General features: G+C 45.8%; 1 protein-coding gene across 1 annotated transcript; it reads right to left on the bottom strand.

Annotated features, from left to right (window-relative positions):
- Positions 1-5,034: 5,034 nt before the first annotated feature.
- On the bottom strand, positions 5,035-16,755 carry LOC125295657 (protein outspread). The gene is made up of 15 exons (XM_048245005.1): positions 16,519-16,755; positions 15,893-16,377; positions 14,809-14,941; positions 13,976-14,074; positions 13,240-13,296; positions 13,069-13,137; positions 12,843-12,932; positions 12,545-12,654; positions 11,320-11,869; positions 9,852-11,092; positions 8,423-9,611; positions 7,679-7,826; positions 7,373-7,477; positions 6,919-7,078; positions 5,035-5,142 (listed from the first exon to the last, which is right to left on the bottom strand). Exons 2-14 carry the CDS (start codon positions 16,321-16,323, stop codon positions 6,996-6,998), a joined length of 4,305 nt encoding a protein of 1,434 aa, XP_048100962.1. The 5' UTR covers positions 16,324-16,377; positions 16,519-16,755; the 3' UTR covers positions 5,035-5,142; positions 6,919-6,995.
- Between the last annotated feature and the right edge of the window lie 629 nt (positions 16,756-17,384).

The following is a 17,384-nucleotide window of genomic DNA, read 5'->3' as shown; positions in this document are numbered from 1 at the left end:
CACACACACACACACACACACACACACACACACTCACACACTCACACTCACACTCACACACACACACACACACACACACAATCAATCAGTGTACAAATTAATTTACAAATGAAGCCATAGTTGCAAACAAATGTATTGTTATTTCTGTATTGTGCATTTTATGACCAGTTGTTTCCATTTCATGATCATCTTTTCTTGTGTTTAATTTTAGTCTCACATGTTACCTTATAGCCTCCCACAAGGAACCATATACTGTACAATTGCATAATTGTACACCTACCAATACATGCACATATACATATACGTACATGCACGCACACACATACACACACATGCACACGCGCACACACACACACACACACACACACACACACACACACACACAGACATATACACACATATACACACACACACACACACACACATACATATATTTTCACTCTCACATACCAAGCTATATTAGATGAAGGATCTACACCATGAGGATGTTGTGGGACCTGTGAGGGAGGCAACAGTATGTTCTGGCAATGCATCATCACCATGGTTACTCTTTCTTTTATAAGAATGCCTGTGTGAACTATGACCTCTGTGGATGTCTTCCTCTGAGCTCAGATGACAGGATGCTGGTCAAGTCTGATTCCTCTGGAGTAAATAGAGACAAAATCACTGATGGTCTGTGTGTGGTGCATTATTATACATTGTAACTGGGAGACATATCCTCCCCTATGCTGTGTGTGTGTGTGTGTGTAAGAGAGAGAGAGAGAGAGCGAGAGAGAGAGAGAGATGTTTTATCACATATACAAACACTTCACTTCAAAAAAAGAGAGACATAGAGATTAGAGAAATAGGAATGCTGTAATACACACCCATGGACTACAACCAAACAGGTGCACTTTATGACAGTGAATGTGAGAGGCTTGTGTATGTGTGTGTATCATGCGTGTGTGTGTGTTTGTGTGTGTGTGTGTGTGTGTGTGTGTGTGTGTGTGTGTGTGTGTGTGTGTGTGTGTGTGTGCGCGCGCGCATGCATGCTTGAGATAGTGTGTGTGTGTCTGTCTGTGTGTGTGTCTGTGTGTGTGTGTGTATCATGTGTGTGTGCTTGTGAATGTGAATGGTCTTCAGCAGAAATAAACCATAAATGTTCAGTGCATCCGTGAATAAAAGCAAACAGGTAGACAGGGGAGCGACAGAATAGATAAGAGAAAGCAAATTAAAATGACCTGTGCATTATTAACACTGGAATAGCATACCCCCACCTCAGACACTACTAAATGGCAAATGCTTTCTATGAAATCTTTCAAACATACTTTTAGAAAACACACATATCCACACACACACATTTCCACACAAAAGAATGTAACCTGAGGGGATCTTTGCAAGGACATTGTGATTTCCTGAAATGAATTGATGTCAAAATGCACAGTAATGAGGAGAGCATGGCACCCCAGCACTATGCATTATTCATGACCTGTTATTCTCTTCACAGCAGCCAGAAACCTCATCAACAATAAGCACACACACCTGCCGCACAATCACGAATGTGCGCATGCTCTCTGTCTCCCTCTCTCTCTCTCTCACGCACACACACGCACATACACAAACACATACAAGGGAAAAAATGGCCAACATATGTACTCACAAAACATAAACAAATCAAACATATCATTGTGCATCCGATTCAACCCCTCCTCGCTTGAGAAAAGATTTGTGTCATGAAGGGCATGTGAGTTTGCACACTAGATCCTATCAGGATAATTGTTTTTTGGAAATTACAGCACAGGGACAAATATGCCTTTTTTCAGTGTACACACAGATTCACAAATAGAGAGAGAAACTGAGACAGAGAGAGAGAGGGAGGGAGAGAGAAAGATCATGATTGAGATACCAAATGATACCAAATTTCTCTCATTTCACTTGAATGAGAGAGAGGGAAAGAGTGAGAGAAAGAGAAAGAGAGCAGGGTAAATGTCTTATCTTCACAGTCTTTATCAAGAGGTGAAAACTCTGACAGTCAGAATGGGAAATGGAAGTGTTTGAAGCCTGCGAGCCCAGCTGTTTGTTGCGTTTGGATTGACAGTAACATGGAAGATGAAACCGACAACAGATCTTTCACAAGCTGGACACATTCAGTAGCAGAATGGTCTAATCTTCAAACAGAGCCACCAAAGACAACGTAACCCTATGAAGCCCAGGAGGTGTCATTGCAAGATATTTTTCTATATCTGGAGAACATCCGCTAATTTTATTGCCTGGGAGTACCCATACACATTTTTGCCAAATTTGGGGACCGTCTGGCCAAGGGGCCATTGAAGCCCATTTCAATGTCCCTAAAACACGGGAACGCAAATACAGTCGCTAATCTGGCATGGACGTGTATTTCTTTGATATTGAGTAAACAACTGCATTTAAAACCTTTGGTCTAGATTGCTACACAATTATTTGGTAAGAGTTTAATGCACCATTTAAGTTTCATTTCAATTAAATTCACTCTCAATTATTACTGAGAAGGTCTGTGTGCTAACCAGGCTACTCATTTTACTAAATCGTTTTAGTAAATAGTGCACTCATTTTTCTAAACAGTGAGCTTGTTTTACTAAATCACTAGAGCACAGTTTAGTCAATTGAGTGCACAATTTAGTCAAATGAGCACATGATTTATTAAAATGAGCAACTGATTTATTAAAATAAATGCACATGCTCTCAATATACAAAAGAATCTTGCAATGCTCCTGTGCTCCATATAACCCCCCAGATCCCCTGAATAAAATGTGAGCACAGCCACATACACTACTGTTCAAAAGTTTGCAGTCACTTAGAAATGCCTTGTTTCATCATTAATGTTGTAAATGACTGTTGTAGACAGAAATGGCTGATCTTTAATGCAATATCTACATTGCCCATTATTTATAAATGACCCAAAACTTTTGGATGGCAGTGTATACAGCCCACATACATACAGCCCACACACACACACACACATTTTTTTTTTTGCCGGAATGCAAATACGCATACATTACATAAACATAATTATTGTAACATTATGTTCTCCTCCTGCACCATCTGGTGAAAGTGTGACACACAGTGGTCATGCATGTTACTTAAGAAGACTGGAGGACTGACAAACGGAGAGAGATGAAGGAGAGGTTATCCTGGACAGGTCTGTTTAATTGTAATTCAAGCCATTTCCATGGTCGTAGTAATTGCTACACAAAGGTGAGTCTGATGCACAGAAATGAGTGATAGCATAACACAGAAAAGATTACAATGAAATATTTGTAACCATGAACATGACATCAGACCAAACAGTGATACAATCACTCAAATAAACACAAATACACACACACACACACACACAGTACAGTATAAAGTGTACACACACATACACACACACACACACACACACACACACACACAGAGTCATTGTAAGTGAGACAATGTCATAGAATGTTCAGGGCTACATTGACTCAAAGAGCTTCATCTTTTCCTCAGGAGAGAGGGCATCTTTTGTGTGTGTCTGTGTCTATCAGGGCAAAAAGGAGAAAGAGAGAGGGAGAGAGAGAGAGAGAGAGAGAGAGTTACTATCAGAAGGCTCAAATGAGGATAGAACATCCTGTATCATTCTAATGAATTAAGAAAGAGCCTGCCATATTACAGGTACACAAGAACAAGTTGTGCCAACACAGTTTTCTTTACTATTGTTAACTAGTGTTAATCTTAAAACACTTTTTCTAACCTCTCAACACAGCAACACACCTACATTACACAATTGGCCAAATAGTAAATGTTCTGCACAAGACCACAATTGTATCATTAAATACAAACTACATTTCAAAACACAAAATACTATCATGGTGAATCTGATTCATTATCAAATTATTATTTCAAAACACTAGCCCATTTTTATTCACAAGGAACATACAGTCAATCATTGCCCGCCAGCTCTGAAAATACTAACATTTGATGACATTTGATGGCATTTCAAAAACTGCATCACTTTTCATGTTACAGTAATATGGGTACCTGCATAAAATGTACATTAAAAGTGAAATTGTTTTTACTATACCCCTCTATATAATTGGTTGAGAGTTAAATGTGTAAAATGTGTAAAAATAAATCTTGAGTGTTCTTTACTTAGAATCTAGTTTTAGAAATTATGGTTCAGTTATGGTTTAGCTATTTTACACAGCCAATTCTCAATCTTTCAATAATCTGTTCATTCATAGTGCTTTTCAAAAGTTTCAGTATAGTTTCTGAGCAGCTGTTATTGCAGAAGTAGAGGTTTTTCAACAGAGTTTTTTCAAGTTAGGATGTGTACTATGTTAGTGGTCAGACCAAATACAAGGCCTTAGTTGCTGTCTACATGATGACAACATAACCTGGGTGCCCTCTGACCTTGGACTGGACTGGATGATTAAGACCAGAAAGGTCCTTCCAGAATTCAGGTGAACTCCTGGATTTCATCAGGTCTGCGAAACAGAAATATGACATTTACACTCAAGATATGCTATGTCTAGTGTGTGTGTGTGTGTGTGTGTGTGTTGTTGACCATACCTATTCTCCCCAAAACAGACAGACAATCTTCATGCGCATTGCTGGTGTCTCTCTGGGATTTAAACTCCCTCAGTTCAGAATACAATTCTTCAGAGTACTGCAAACACAACACACACACGCACACCCACACCCACACGCACACAAGAGAGCTTTATGTCATATAAACACACTAACATCTAATTTCACCATACAGGGAACAAGCAGAATAGGTTGAGTGGACTGAAGTGATAGTGAGAATGGGTTATGAGAAAAAGGAGGAGTAAAAGAGGAGAAGAATGGAGAGATCAGGAGAGAGAGAGATTACCCTGGTTGACACCTGCAGTTCATCCTTTAGAGAACTGATCTCCTGCTTCAGGTACTGGATCTCTGCCTCTCTGACACGCAGTGTCACCTAGACAACACATGGTGGAACACATATAACAGCCCAAATGGCAAAAAGGTGTGTGTGTGTGTGTGTGTGTGTGTGTGTGTGTGTGTGTATACCTCTAGTTGATATAGGTCCTTAATGTGAGTATCAGTTTTGTCCCTACATTCTCCATTTTTGTTGGAACGTACATAAGATATCTCAGCTGCCAAGCGTTTCTTCAGACCCTTTACAGAGGACACATACACATTAATGCATAAGAGAAAATAAACACACACACACACACACACACACACACACACACACACACACACACTTGTAGATCTGAAAATAAAGGTAAACTCCGGTCTAACAACAACCTTGGGCAAATTTTTGCATGGATGAGTGTAAAGTTTCATTTTGAACCAAAACAACATCAATCTTGTGAGGAGAGGAGTTGATTACCGAACTCTATTATTCTCCTACTCCACTTGACAGTAGCCTGAGCCGCATTTGGTAATCGACTTGTTCTGACTTTCTCACACAAGAAGAAGAGCAATGTAATGCACTGACTGCACATTTTTATACCTTTTCTTTACAATTACAAAGGTAAAAATACTGTACTTTTGCAGAGACCCTCTCCATAGTAGTATAGATAAATAATTATTTTTTTTCAGTCTAATTAATGGCTTAAAAAGGGGATTTATTTTGAGGTAGCAAAGTTGCCTTCAAAGGCTATGCTATATGCTATTCAGTTGTAAATATTCTGGTCTTCCGGTCAAAACTGATGTGTTTTTTGTCCCAAACAAAAATGTACTATGTCGCTATCATCCAAAATGTACTAAAATGTCGCTATCATCCACAGATAGACCCTAGGTTTTTGTTAAACCAGAGTTTCCCTTTAACAATATCTATCTGACATTTGACAAAAAAATCTATTGAAAATCCGGAACGAAATAGCCACCATTCTATCAAATTTATATTCATATTCTTTCATTAAACATAAATAATTTTATTTTGCACCAGATCATATTGTTATTTACTATTTGGCACACCAGTAGTAATTATACTATATGGTCATTATGCAGTAGCCTACTCATATTGGACATAAAGCTTGTTAATTCTTGGGTGATGACACATGCACACTCAAATTAATAAAAGTAGTAGGCTAAGCTCACTGATTCATTTCACGAATTCAGAAATAACAGTTAATGCAGGGTGAAAACGAACGTCCACAACTTCAAACAACACACTTCATATCAATCACAAGCGCAGTTGAATGAAGTTAACTGATGACAACATTAAAAAGAATCAAACATTTAGCGATCATGAAATAATACACTACATGATAAGATGTCAACATGCAGGGAGATAATGAAGATCAGTAGTTCTACTCAAACTACTTGTGCACGTAGGCTATGGAAGATTGTTCAAATCTAGCTGGTAGGAAAGTTTACGTGGATAACGTGAAAGTAAAAGAAAGACATTTGAAAAGCCAACGAAAGTGAAGGTTGCTTTTGATAAAGTGCAAAGACGCAAAACTGGTGCTTTGAATATGATTCTGTTCCTCTAATTGGCGCATTTAACCGTAATTTGGATTACAGTAACACCTGCTTTTCCCCAGGCGGTAATATTACACCGCAAAACAGACGTGCGCTTTCATGAGCAGTTTTCGTACATACAGGGGAATACCTAATTGGGCGCATTTTACGCTTCTCCTCCTATCTTTTAACACGAAACTCCCACTTTCCCCTGACACTCTGAATGCATATGCATGACACAAAAAAGCGCAATTTGCCATATTGAGCTCCTGCGACAGGCAGTCTGCGGTTTTACTCAAGTGCGGCCTGTTTGTACATACCTTGCCATGTTTTTACGTGAATGTTGCGAAACAAATACGCAAGTACAAGTATATCTGTCCCTCAATGTTCACCTGACTACCTTGCCTTAAACATAAAGAAATGCAAGATGGAAAAGCGTAAAGGCGATACACTGTGGAGATAGAGCAACACTAGTCAGCATGCCTGATTCTGGGTCTGTAGCTCCAGGTTCTCTCTCTGGCTGAGGCTCAGTGCTTGTCTCTCGGCCTCTATGGCTCGGCTCAGCTGTCTGTTCTCCAGGCACTTGTGAGAGTACTGCTCTGATAACACCTCCAGCTCTCTGTGTAGAGAATCCAGCTCCTCACTGTAGACAAACACACACACACAGACAAATAAATTCAGACAGATACACACACACACACACACACAGACACAAAGATGAATTTGGACACACACACACACATGAATTTACACACACACACACACACACACACACACACACACACACACACACACACATAATATATATTTATACATACACACATCCATTCATATACACACATACCAAATGTTGATACTCTCCTAAACATATATATATATATAAACACACACACACACACACACACACACACACACACACACACACACACACACATACTCATAGTGAGGTCTTGGGAGGCGGTGTCTGCGCTGGCTTTGCTGCGGTGGCTCCTCTGGGTTTTCTCCAGCTCTGCCACGTGAGCCTTCCTCATCGCCTCAATAGCTGTCAGCACAAAAGAGATCACTTGATGAGCTCCAACAGTTATGCTGTAAACTCAGACATGCAGGCTTACAGGCAAAGACAGGTTTGGCTGGGAGCGTCCTCATTAAGAGCTGCTGTAGTTCACACGTAGCCAAAAACGCGTGTGAGTGTTTGTGTGTGTGTGTGTGTGTGTGTGTGTGTGTATGTGTGTGTGTGCAGCACCTGCTATAGTGGCGTTGGTCTCCTCCTGCAGGAGCTGGTCCCTCTCCTCCTTTAGGCGTTCCACCTCTCGCTGGTGCTGACGCCGCAGGTCCTCCAGAACCTTACGGTGGCTCTCCTCCATGCTACTGATGCCGCGCTCAAATGTCGTCTGAGTGTGTGTGTGTGTGTGTGTGAGAGAGAGAGAGAGAGAGCCCTCCATCAAAAATGTTCTGAGGCAAAGACCACATCAGATACTCGCATCCAGGCATAATCTAATTAAAATTGTGCATGTGTAGAGATGATGCTCATGTGTTATCAGGTAAAGGCCACCTGTTCATGTAAGAGATGGTGTCATCATTAGAGATGCCGTCATTCAAAACTGCAGGCCAAGTTTGAGTCACCATTAAACCAAATCACAATGTGCTGTCTGCCTCTGTGAAAGGCATGTCTGTACATTCATCTGTGCATCACATACAGTGGTCCTTTAAAAGCTGTTTGCATGACATGTAATGTATATATATGGATATGTTTATTACTATACTGTAGAAGTGTAGAGTGTATTGGTATATAGATACTGTATGTGTCAAATAATCTGAATAGATACTATATCACTATTTCTATGCATTGTCAATGGAATGTTGCAGTGAATGGAAGACAGGCTGAAACAATAAGAGCACCAACAGCTCAGAAAGAGAAGTGGTGTGTGTGTGTGTGCGTGTGTGAGAGAGAGAGAGAGAGAGAGAGAGAGAGAGATAATGTATATACCTTTAGGCTGTCCAGATCCCTCTGGTGGTCAGCCTCTTGTGCTTCGGAGTCTCCCCTCTCCTTCCTGTTCGCCAGCTCATCCCTCAGACTGACCACCTCTTCCTCCAGCTCTCTGATTTGCTCTTTTAAGTTTGCAATGGACGCCAGCCCCGCCCTCTCACGACCGTTCACCTGGCCCGCCCTGGCCGAGGTGGTGACCTGCGCATAGTAACCATGGAGACGGCCCATCTCCTCCTCGTGGATCTCCTGGAGCTCCTGCAGCTTCTCCCGGAACTCCGTCTCCAGCTTCTGCACCTCCTCGGCCCTCTCCCGGGCGCTGGCTTCGGCCGCGGCACGCGCCTCCTGCTCCTTCTCCAGCTGGGAGAGGGCGAGGTCCAGGGCGTGGCTCTCCTCGCGGAGGCGCGCCTCGTAGCGCTCACGCTGCTCCTGGAAGAGCGTCTCCATGCTGCTGCACACCACCTGGCACTCGCTGACCGCCCGCTCGTACTGCGAGCGCAGGGTGCCCGCCTCCCGCTGCACAGCTGCCCGTGCTCGCCACGCCACGTAGATGGACTGGCCGTGCAGGAGCGCTTCCCTCAGGACGTCTGGGGATGTCAGGGTTGCCACCGCCGCCGCCGCCGCCGCCGATGAGTCGGTCAGTGTCGTCCTGCTTTTCTCCATCTGGAGCTGGAGGGACAGGTGGCGCAGCGCCTGGGCCTGAGCGTGGAGCTCGCCGACCAGGCCCTGTTCTGCTCCTCTGCACTGGTGCTCACTTGTGTCTCCCTGGTGCAGCTCGTCCTCCTGGCCCTGGTACAGGGTGAGCTCTGGGGGGCCGAGGTCTGCTAGCTCGCGGCCGCCCACGGGTCGGGGCTCCCCTCCGGTGGCCCCCCAGGAGCAGTCGTCGTCATCGTCCGAGGAATCCGAGGAATCTCGCCCTGGCTGCTCGTGGAGTGTGTCCGTGAGGAGCGCGTGGGTGAGGTACGCGAGCTCTGCTCTCACACACGCGTTGCTGATTTCCCCACTCTCTAGCACACCTGCGCTCTCCACAGCTCCAGGGTCGGTTGAGAATCCCAGGTCACTCCTGTGAAAGAGGAGGTGTGCTGATCTCGTGTTGCCATGGATACTTCTCTGCTTGTGGGCTTCCTGGTGAAGGTCAGAGAGACGACCCCGTAACTCTCCAGCTGGCTGTTCCAGAGCACTCGCCATCTCGCTGAGAATCAGGGCCAGGGCTGAAACCACTTCAACGGGGACTGGCCCTGGGCCTCCCCTTTGCCCCTTTGTTACCCTTTCTCCATCTGGGCCTTTTCCCTCTGCTCTGCAGTTGCCCTGGAACTTCATGTTAGCGTTAGCATTAGCATTAGCATCAGCGCTGTCACATTGCTCTGTGTCTTTAGTGAAGCTGCTGCTCAGTGGAAGCCCAAGATGAGAGAGGGTGTGTATGCTGCTGTGCTGCTGCTGCTGCTGCTGCTGTAGGTGGAGTGTGATCTCCCTCAGCCTCTCCTCTGTGTCGCTCAGCTTGCTCTCGAGCGCCTGGATCACCGAGATCACTTTGTCCGACTCCTCTCCCGCCGCTGCTGCAGTGGACGACGCGTCCTCGTAAGGTGACGCTACGCTACCTCTCCACACCTTCTGCCTGACGTCGTCCTCTCTGCAGGTGCTCGGTAGTGGCTGCGTTGGGCTGGTTGTTGGAGTGCTGGCTTTTGATGTGGGTTGCTCCTGCCACTCTGAGACGATTGCGCAGCAGGAGGCGCAACGACGACTCCCGCTCTCCTCGCGCGCCTCATGCAGCCGCTGCTCCGTCTCCTCCAGGCTGTTCCCCAGCGCCGCCATCTTCACCAGCATCTCCTGCAGCTCGCGCTCCTTCCGCTCCAGCAGGTGGCGGCAGCGCTCCTCGCAGCTCTGCTCGCGGCCCTTGGCGCACTCCAGGTCCTCGCGCACGCGCTCGTAGCTGTGCTCCAGGTCGTAGTAGAGCGTCTCCTCGGCCCGCAGGCGCTCGCGCAGGCGCCCCACCTCGCCGTCCGACTCCTCCAGCTGGGTGGCCAGCTCGCCGCACCTCCTCTCCAGCTCGCCGTGCCTCCCGTCCAGATCGGCGCTCCTGCGCTGCAGCTCGGCGGCCCACTGCGCCTCCTGCCGCTGCAGCCGCTCCTCCAGCTCGTGGACCCGCTGCTCGGCCATCTCCAGGCTGGCGCCCAGGCTGCGGCGCTCGCGCTCCTGGCTCTCCTGCAGCAGCAGGAGGTGCTTCTTCAGGCGCTGCTCCTTCTGCTCCTCAGCCTCCTCCATGCTCCTCAGGCGCCCGGCTGTGGCCTCCAGGCGCGAGCGCAGCTCCCCGATGGTGTCCTCGCGCTCCCGGAGAGCCGACTCGGCCGTCTCCAGGCACGACTGGAGGTCCTGGAGATGGGACTCCGCCCCCTGGAGCTTAGTCTCCGCCTCCTGGAGCTTAGACTCCACCTCTTCCTGCTTCTGCACTCCATCAGCTAGTTCGGTGCGGAAGCCACCTCCACTCTGCTGAGACTCTTCCCTTTGAGTCAGGGCCCTCCCACGCTCTGCCTCCAGCTCACCGCGTAGGACCTGGAGTTGGTCGTCACGCTCTGACAAGTCAGTCTGCACAGAAGATGTGGATGAGGAGAAGGAGGAGGAGGAAGAGGAAGACGATGATGAAGAAAAAATTGGAGATAAAGGGGTGGGTGTGATCTGTAAAAGAGGGCAAAGGGAGATACTATTAACAAAGAGATTTTGAAGAGTATTTGTTTCACATAGAACTTTCCTCACAATTGGCTAATTTTGCTGCCAAAAAGCATTCTTGATATGAATGCTAACAAACTTTTACTTGATTGTTTACTTGTGTGTATTCCCTTACTTTTGTGTATATGCGCTATCAAGCTTGTGTGCATGAGTGTGTGTCTTTGCAAACTCCATACCTGTACGGTCTCGTTATATTGCTTTTCATCTGCCATGCCATCTTTCCTGTCTCCCGTGAGGTCAAAGTTTAGTGTCCCTCTGTCCTCATTAGCCTCTTGCCTGTCAGAGCTGTCACCGTGGAAACCCTGCGCAGTCTCCTTCTCAGACTCCTCAGGTGGAGTGAAGCTGAGAGTTGGCGGGGGTAGCAGGGCGGCCCCCTCTGCACCGTTATTGGTTGGGGTCTGGGGACCAGCTCTCTCTGGCCCTGCCCCTTCCTGTGCGTGGTCTCTGATTGGTTGGGACATGGCTGAGGACATGGAGGAGGCGGCGGAGAGGGAGGAGGGAGGTGAAACGACGGGAGGAGTGATGGAGTCCTGACGTCTCTGCGCTGAGACCCCTGGCTCTTCATGTTTGGGATTTTTCAGGCAGAACTCTGACCAGTCGTACGTTCTGTAGCGCCCCTCGCGTCGCCGCTCACGGACTCGGCTCCTTTTCTCTGTCTCCAGTGGTGCACCTCGGGGTGCTGCTGATGCTGAACTTCTAGTTCCTATTAATCGCGGTATTGCACAGCTGGGGAAGCAATTGAGCAATAACTAACAAAGCCAGACACCAACACTAAGTACTTCACTTCATTACAAGCACACACATAAAGGCAGATATTTCCACTGAATGATGGTTATACACTTATGTTGATATGTTCCAGTTCAGAAAAGAAGCACCTCATAATGTTTTGCTTTCCCCATCAGCCATCAGGGATTGCCCATTTTAGACCATTTTAGACCACTAATTTAGCCAATTAATGAATCCAGGTTATTGGCAATAGAAGATGTTTGCTTTCTGACTTGGAAATTTCACATCTGAATGAGCCTGGAGATGCCATACCAACCAATTTTAATCATAATATTATTTTTTATTAAAGCCAATTTTGCTGGAAATATTTGGTCTGGCAACATCAGGCTGACCTAGAGCTTTCTTCATTAGTATTTTGGTCAGACCTGTATTTCTGTGTGGACAGTTTCAGACAGTTTTTTTTCCTATTCGGAGAAGAAGAGGTAGAAAAGAGAAGAGAGCTGGAAAAGTCAGACAGAGAAAGACAAGATATGCTCCACAGCAAAAACATTCTCCCCTCTTCAATCTACCCAGCTACAATATTTGTCTGTGTTAGCATAATGCGTGTGTGTATGTGTGTGTGAGTGTATGTGTGAGCGTTGTAGAGCTAGTGGTGGCAGATGTAGCTTGTGTCACCTTGTTACATCCAGGTTGACAGGAGCACGTATGTTCTTCTTCATCGCCTGGATCCAGTTCTGTCGGAGCCCAGATGTCATTGCGCAGAGTGTAAACACTCCCTCTTTGGTCTAATAAAGATATACATCCATTACCATCCTCGTCTCTAACCTTCCTAAGGCATCATAATTACCTAAATGAACAGGTGTTCTCAAGTGGTTAGTGTGATGCAAGGCTTGAATATGTTAAGGATGCACAGCCTCTGTGGTCAGACCTGTGAGAACTGTGTCTTTGTGTTGTGTTGTGAGGCTCCACTCACATGGATCTGGAAGCCAAAGTTCCTTTGGACAGGAAAGTCTGTGACATCATAACAAGTGGACAGGTTGATCTCCCCATCTAGATCAGCAGCCTGCAACAATACAGAGCACTTTTCACCTGCAATTCACCTGTAATTTCACCTACACACAGCACACACACACACACACACACAGACACGTACACACGTACACACACACACACACACACACACACACTAACACACACACCGCTTCTGCAATGGAGTCTCTGTAGAATCGAAGACTCTGGTCGGTCAGGACAAACCAGTGCTTCTTCCACTGTTGAGAAAGAGACAGTTTTCCCTTTTAAAAAAGAGCAGGCACTATTATGCACTCACTAACTCTCAGGGAGAAAATCCCCATGCTCCAAATCAAACTTACTTGGCCATCTTCACCCAGCCTGGTCATCCATCCTTTCTTGTGATTGATGAGGTCGGGCTAGACATGTAAAATATCATCATTATCATTACTACCACCATCATCATTGTGACAGAGTGACCCACACTGTCACTATATTTATAGTTAACTATGGCATGTTTTTTCATTGAAGGTGGTATGTTCCTTTGGCAGAGTGCACAGATTCTGTTACTGTTGTTATTTTTCTGCCAGTGATAGGCAGTGCTCCTGGGTACCCAAATTGGCTGATTAGCCTTATAAGGAGTAGGCCTGTTTTTTCGATTAGTGGAGGTCACCTGATCACTTTAAATCCCTGAGGAGGGAGAAAGTGAGTCCTCTGGATTGCACATGTTGTGCGTACCTGACACTGCTGTGAGTGTTTAGGAAGATTGTGCGGTTATTTATAGTCAAATGTATGACTCCGCCTTTCTTTGTATTTTTTTGTACTAGTCTAAGAGTCATTGTTTTTTGTAATTAATATAGGTTACTTTTCACAGGTGTTTTCGGAGTATATCCGCTGAATTAATAAACCTATTTTACACCAAAATCTGTCTGCTTCTCCTGGACCACAAGGTTACATTATCACAATCATCATTATCATCATCATCATTGTCGTCATCGTAAACCATCATTATCATTGTCATTAGTGTCATCACTGGCATTGGTAGGGAGAGATTGGTTGCTTTGAAATATGGGATGAAATATCATAGGCTGTTCTTACTGTAGAGGTGGGATCTGACGCTCTGCGGTCCAATGATTTGGAGCGTCGGTTTCTGGTGGCACAGAAGCGTGAGGAACTGGTAAAGGAGCGGTCAGGTTCCTGCAACAGACAAAACAAAGCAGACATAAGTATAAGTATAAATATATATACTCTTTTGATCCCGTGAGGGAAATTTGGTCTCTGCATTTATCCCAATCGGTGAATTAGTGAAACACACTCAGCACACAGTGAACAGAAGCACACACTAATCCCAGCGCAGTGAGCTGCCTGCAACAATAGCGCCGCTCGGGGAGCAGTGAGGGGTTAGGTGCCTTGCTCAAGGGCACTTCAGCCGTGCCTACTGGTCGGGGTTCGAACCAGCAACCCTCCGGTTACAAGTCCGAAGCGCTAACCAGTAGGCCACGGCTGCCCCACATGTAGACTGCCTGGGGTTTGCTGGTGCTTTGGGAAGTGTTGCATAAAGCCGGTATAACAATATGTGGACTTCCCAGTGTTTGGTAGTGCTTTTTGGGAGTATTGCATGGATATGGTTTTCCATGTTGTCAGCTAAGAATTAACAAGGTATTAACATGTCCACAAATGTACCCTACTATAGGCCTGAGAGGAACACAATTTCAGTCCTCTATGGGTCTTGTAAATCTAAGAACTTTGACTTTGAATTTGATAGTTTTGTACCAAATAATAAAAATGACATGCAGAATAACAATATATTATTTGAAAAATAATTTGTAATGGATGTATGGTATGGCATCTGGTTCTACTGTGTTGTGTTATTTGTTGGAGGCTGTATGTTTGAGTCCTGTGGGTAGTTTATGGAATAATAATTTGTTTACCTGTTTTTTGCAGACATGACGTTTGTCACTCTCTTCTGGCCATGCGATGGAACAAGAGGAGGATGACGAAGATGAACTGGTGCTTGAGGCCCCAGCATTGTCCCTTTCAAACTGTCCAATTACCTGTGACCTTCTGAAATGTACATTCACACACACACACACACACACACACACACACACACACACACACACACACACAAACACATGCCAACCTGAGAAATATGCTTTGGCAACTCAAGAACATGATGAGAGGAAATTATGAATAGAAAATTATCAGATAACAAGACAACCTGTCAGTCAACACACACAAAACTAAATTAAAAAAGAGTGCAGCCACTCTTCCACAAAGGCTAAATGCCAGATCTTGTAACATAAGCTAAAGATAATCTAAATGTGTGGAGCTGCCCAGTGAGTCAGATGATACACTCCCAATTGTAATGTGCTATTCCTTAGCCCATGCTACAACTTTCCCAAAATACACTGCATGAAATCTTTCAGGTCGTAGTAGCTTTTGCGTAATCCTGCTTACAGACATACATACAAACAAACAAACAAACAAACAAACCACCCCAAAAACATAACCTCCTTTGTGGAGGTAACAATAGAACCACATATTAGGCAGCTGAGAAAGAGATGGGTTGGAGACAGGTGGAGTTGTAATGGGGTGAGGGCAGCAGCAGGAGGAGGAGGAAAGAACAGATGGAGGAGGTGAGAGAATGAGCCTCCTCTCTGGCAGGAGGTGGTAAGAGATGTACACAGATGCTGCCAGGATGGGAGAGCAGCTTTACAGGAACCTCTGAAAGAAAACCAAAAGGAATATTCATATGGCAACAGAACACAACTAAGGAAACTACGGAATGTGTGAGAATGAGAAGGTGAGAGTTATTATGGAATGATTATGAAAACTGCTCAAGAGGCAGTATACATGTTGCCTACCAGAGAGAGACTGAGCATTTTTAACATGAAAACATTAAATCTTGAGTAAACCATGTCAGTGCAGAAAAATAATCACAATCAAGTCTAGCATAGTATTTGGGCCCAGGTAGAGCCTTGCTTGGCATAAAGTGATGTACAGTAGTCATACCTGCGCTCACGCCCAAACAGCCTGTTGACCTCCTCTCTTCCTGGGCTGCGTGTTCGGCTTGAGTCTGTCGCGCTGGGACTGAGTATGGGCGTTTGGGGAGTGTGTGTCGGGTGAGTGTGTGTGGGCGTGTGTGCTTGTGCATCAGGTAGCTGTGTGTGTGTGTTGTGCGGGATGGGAACACTCTTGGCTGAAGACGGACCCAGCACTGTTGCGTACTCCGCCCAAGAGACATGAGCCACGCCCCTGACCGTCCCATTTGGCTCAATGCCACCGTGATTGGCTTGTCTGGCAAAGGAGGAGGAGACAGAGGAGCAGGGCAGGGGCAAGCGAGAGGGAGGAGTGGTGGAATCTTGATTGGGTGGAGTCTTACTCTTGGGCGGAGGTAGAGCCATCAGACTGGGTGAAGAGTTCCTGGAATGGGGCAGAGACATCTGGTCCAGCTTTCTCCAAAGAGGAATAACCACTCTCAATGCCAGTCCTGGAGTCTGCAATCAACATGAAAAGAGTTGCCACAAAGAGCAAGTTCTTTGGATGGCTAAAAAATCCCAAATAAGCAACTAGGCGCCTGACCTAGAAGCAGCAGACTACTTTCTAGACACAGAAGGGGAGCTGGTCCCTGCCCTTACCCAGACTGATGTTGCTGTCCTGGGGCAGTGGGGGTGTGGTGGAGGTGGGCTCGCAGGTGGAGCTCTGGGTGATCCCCTCGCTCTCCCTCCCTCTCTCCTCCTCCTCGGACGCTCGACACTCTGGGACACTCACCAATGCGCTTGCCTCCGTGCTACTGCCAACGCTCCTGCTAGTGCTTCTACTTTTACCAGCATTTCTGATGTTACCTATGCTAACGCTAATTTTAGATTTGCTGCTACTGCTGCTGCTGTTATTGTTACTGCTAGTTTTATTGCTGCCCCCGCTGCTGCTGCTGCTGCTAGCGGTGTTGGCGCCAAGGCTGCTAATGCATTTATCACTGCTGTTCTGACTGCCTCTGCGATTGGCTGCCTGGGACCCACTAGTTTCAGTCAGATGGGAAGGACCTGATTTCTGTTAAAGAGGAGGGGAAGAATAGAGGGAGGGAGAGAGAGGGATATATAGAGAGAGATGATGGCAGAAAGGAGGAGGTAAAAGGGATAGGAAAAAAACATAAACAGTGAACGCCACAGCATACAATGAGTCAGTTAATCACTGATAGTCACATACTATGCAAAGATATACACAGACTTACACACAGACAAAGTACAAAGACAACGAAACGAAGAGCATGCCTCTTGAATCGGTGTACACACAAATATACGCCAACTAAATGCAATTCAAAAGTTCAATTGGATTGGCAGGTCAGCCCAGGCCAAAGCTACACGTAAATAAACACACAGGCACACACACAGACACACACACGGACACACACAGACACAGACACACACACACACACACACACACACACACACACACACACACACACACACACACACACACATGCACATATGCACTCAATGTCCTC

The sequence above is a fragment of the Alosa alosa genome, chromosome 6 (genome assembly GCF_017589495.1).
Source record: "Alosa alosa isolate M-15738 ecotype Scorff River chromosome 6, AALO_Geno_1.1, whole genome shotgun sequence".
In the NCBI taxonomy this organism is placed as follows: Eukaryota; Metazoa; Chordata; class Actinopteri; order Clupeiformes; family Clupeidae; genus Alosa; species Alosa alosa.
This window is presented reverse-complemented; position numbering and strand designations above follow the sequence as displayed.

Bases quoted from the DNA above. Each gene is read 5' to 3' on its own strand.
- LOC125295657 (XM_048245005.1), bottom strand. From the start codon at position 16,323: ATGTCTCTGCCCCATTCCAGGAACTCTTCACCCAGTCTGATGGCTCTA. The intron at 12,933-13,068 runs GTGTGTGTGTTA...GTATTGTTGCAG, and splicing joins GAGACTCCATTGCAGAAGCG to GCTGCTGATCTAGATGGGGA. The intron at 9,612-9,851 runs GCACAGCAGCAT...CCTGATTCTCAG, and splicing joins CAGCAGCAGCAGCAGCAGCA to CGAGATGGCGAGTGCTCTGG.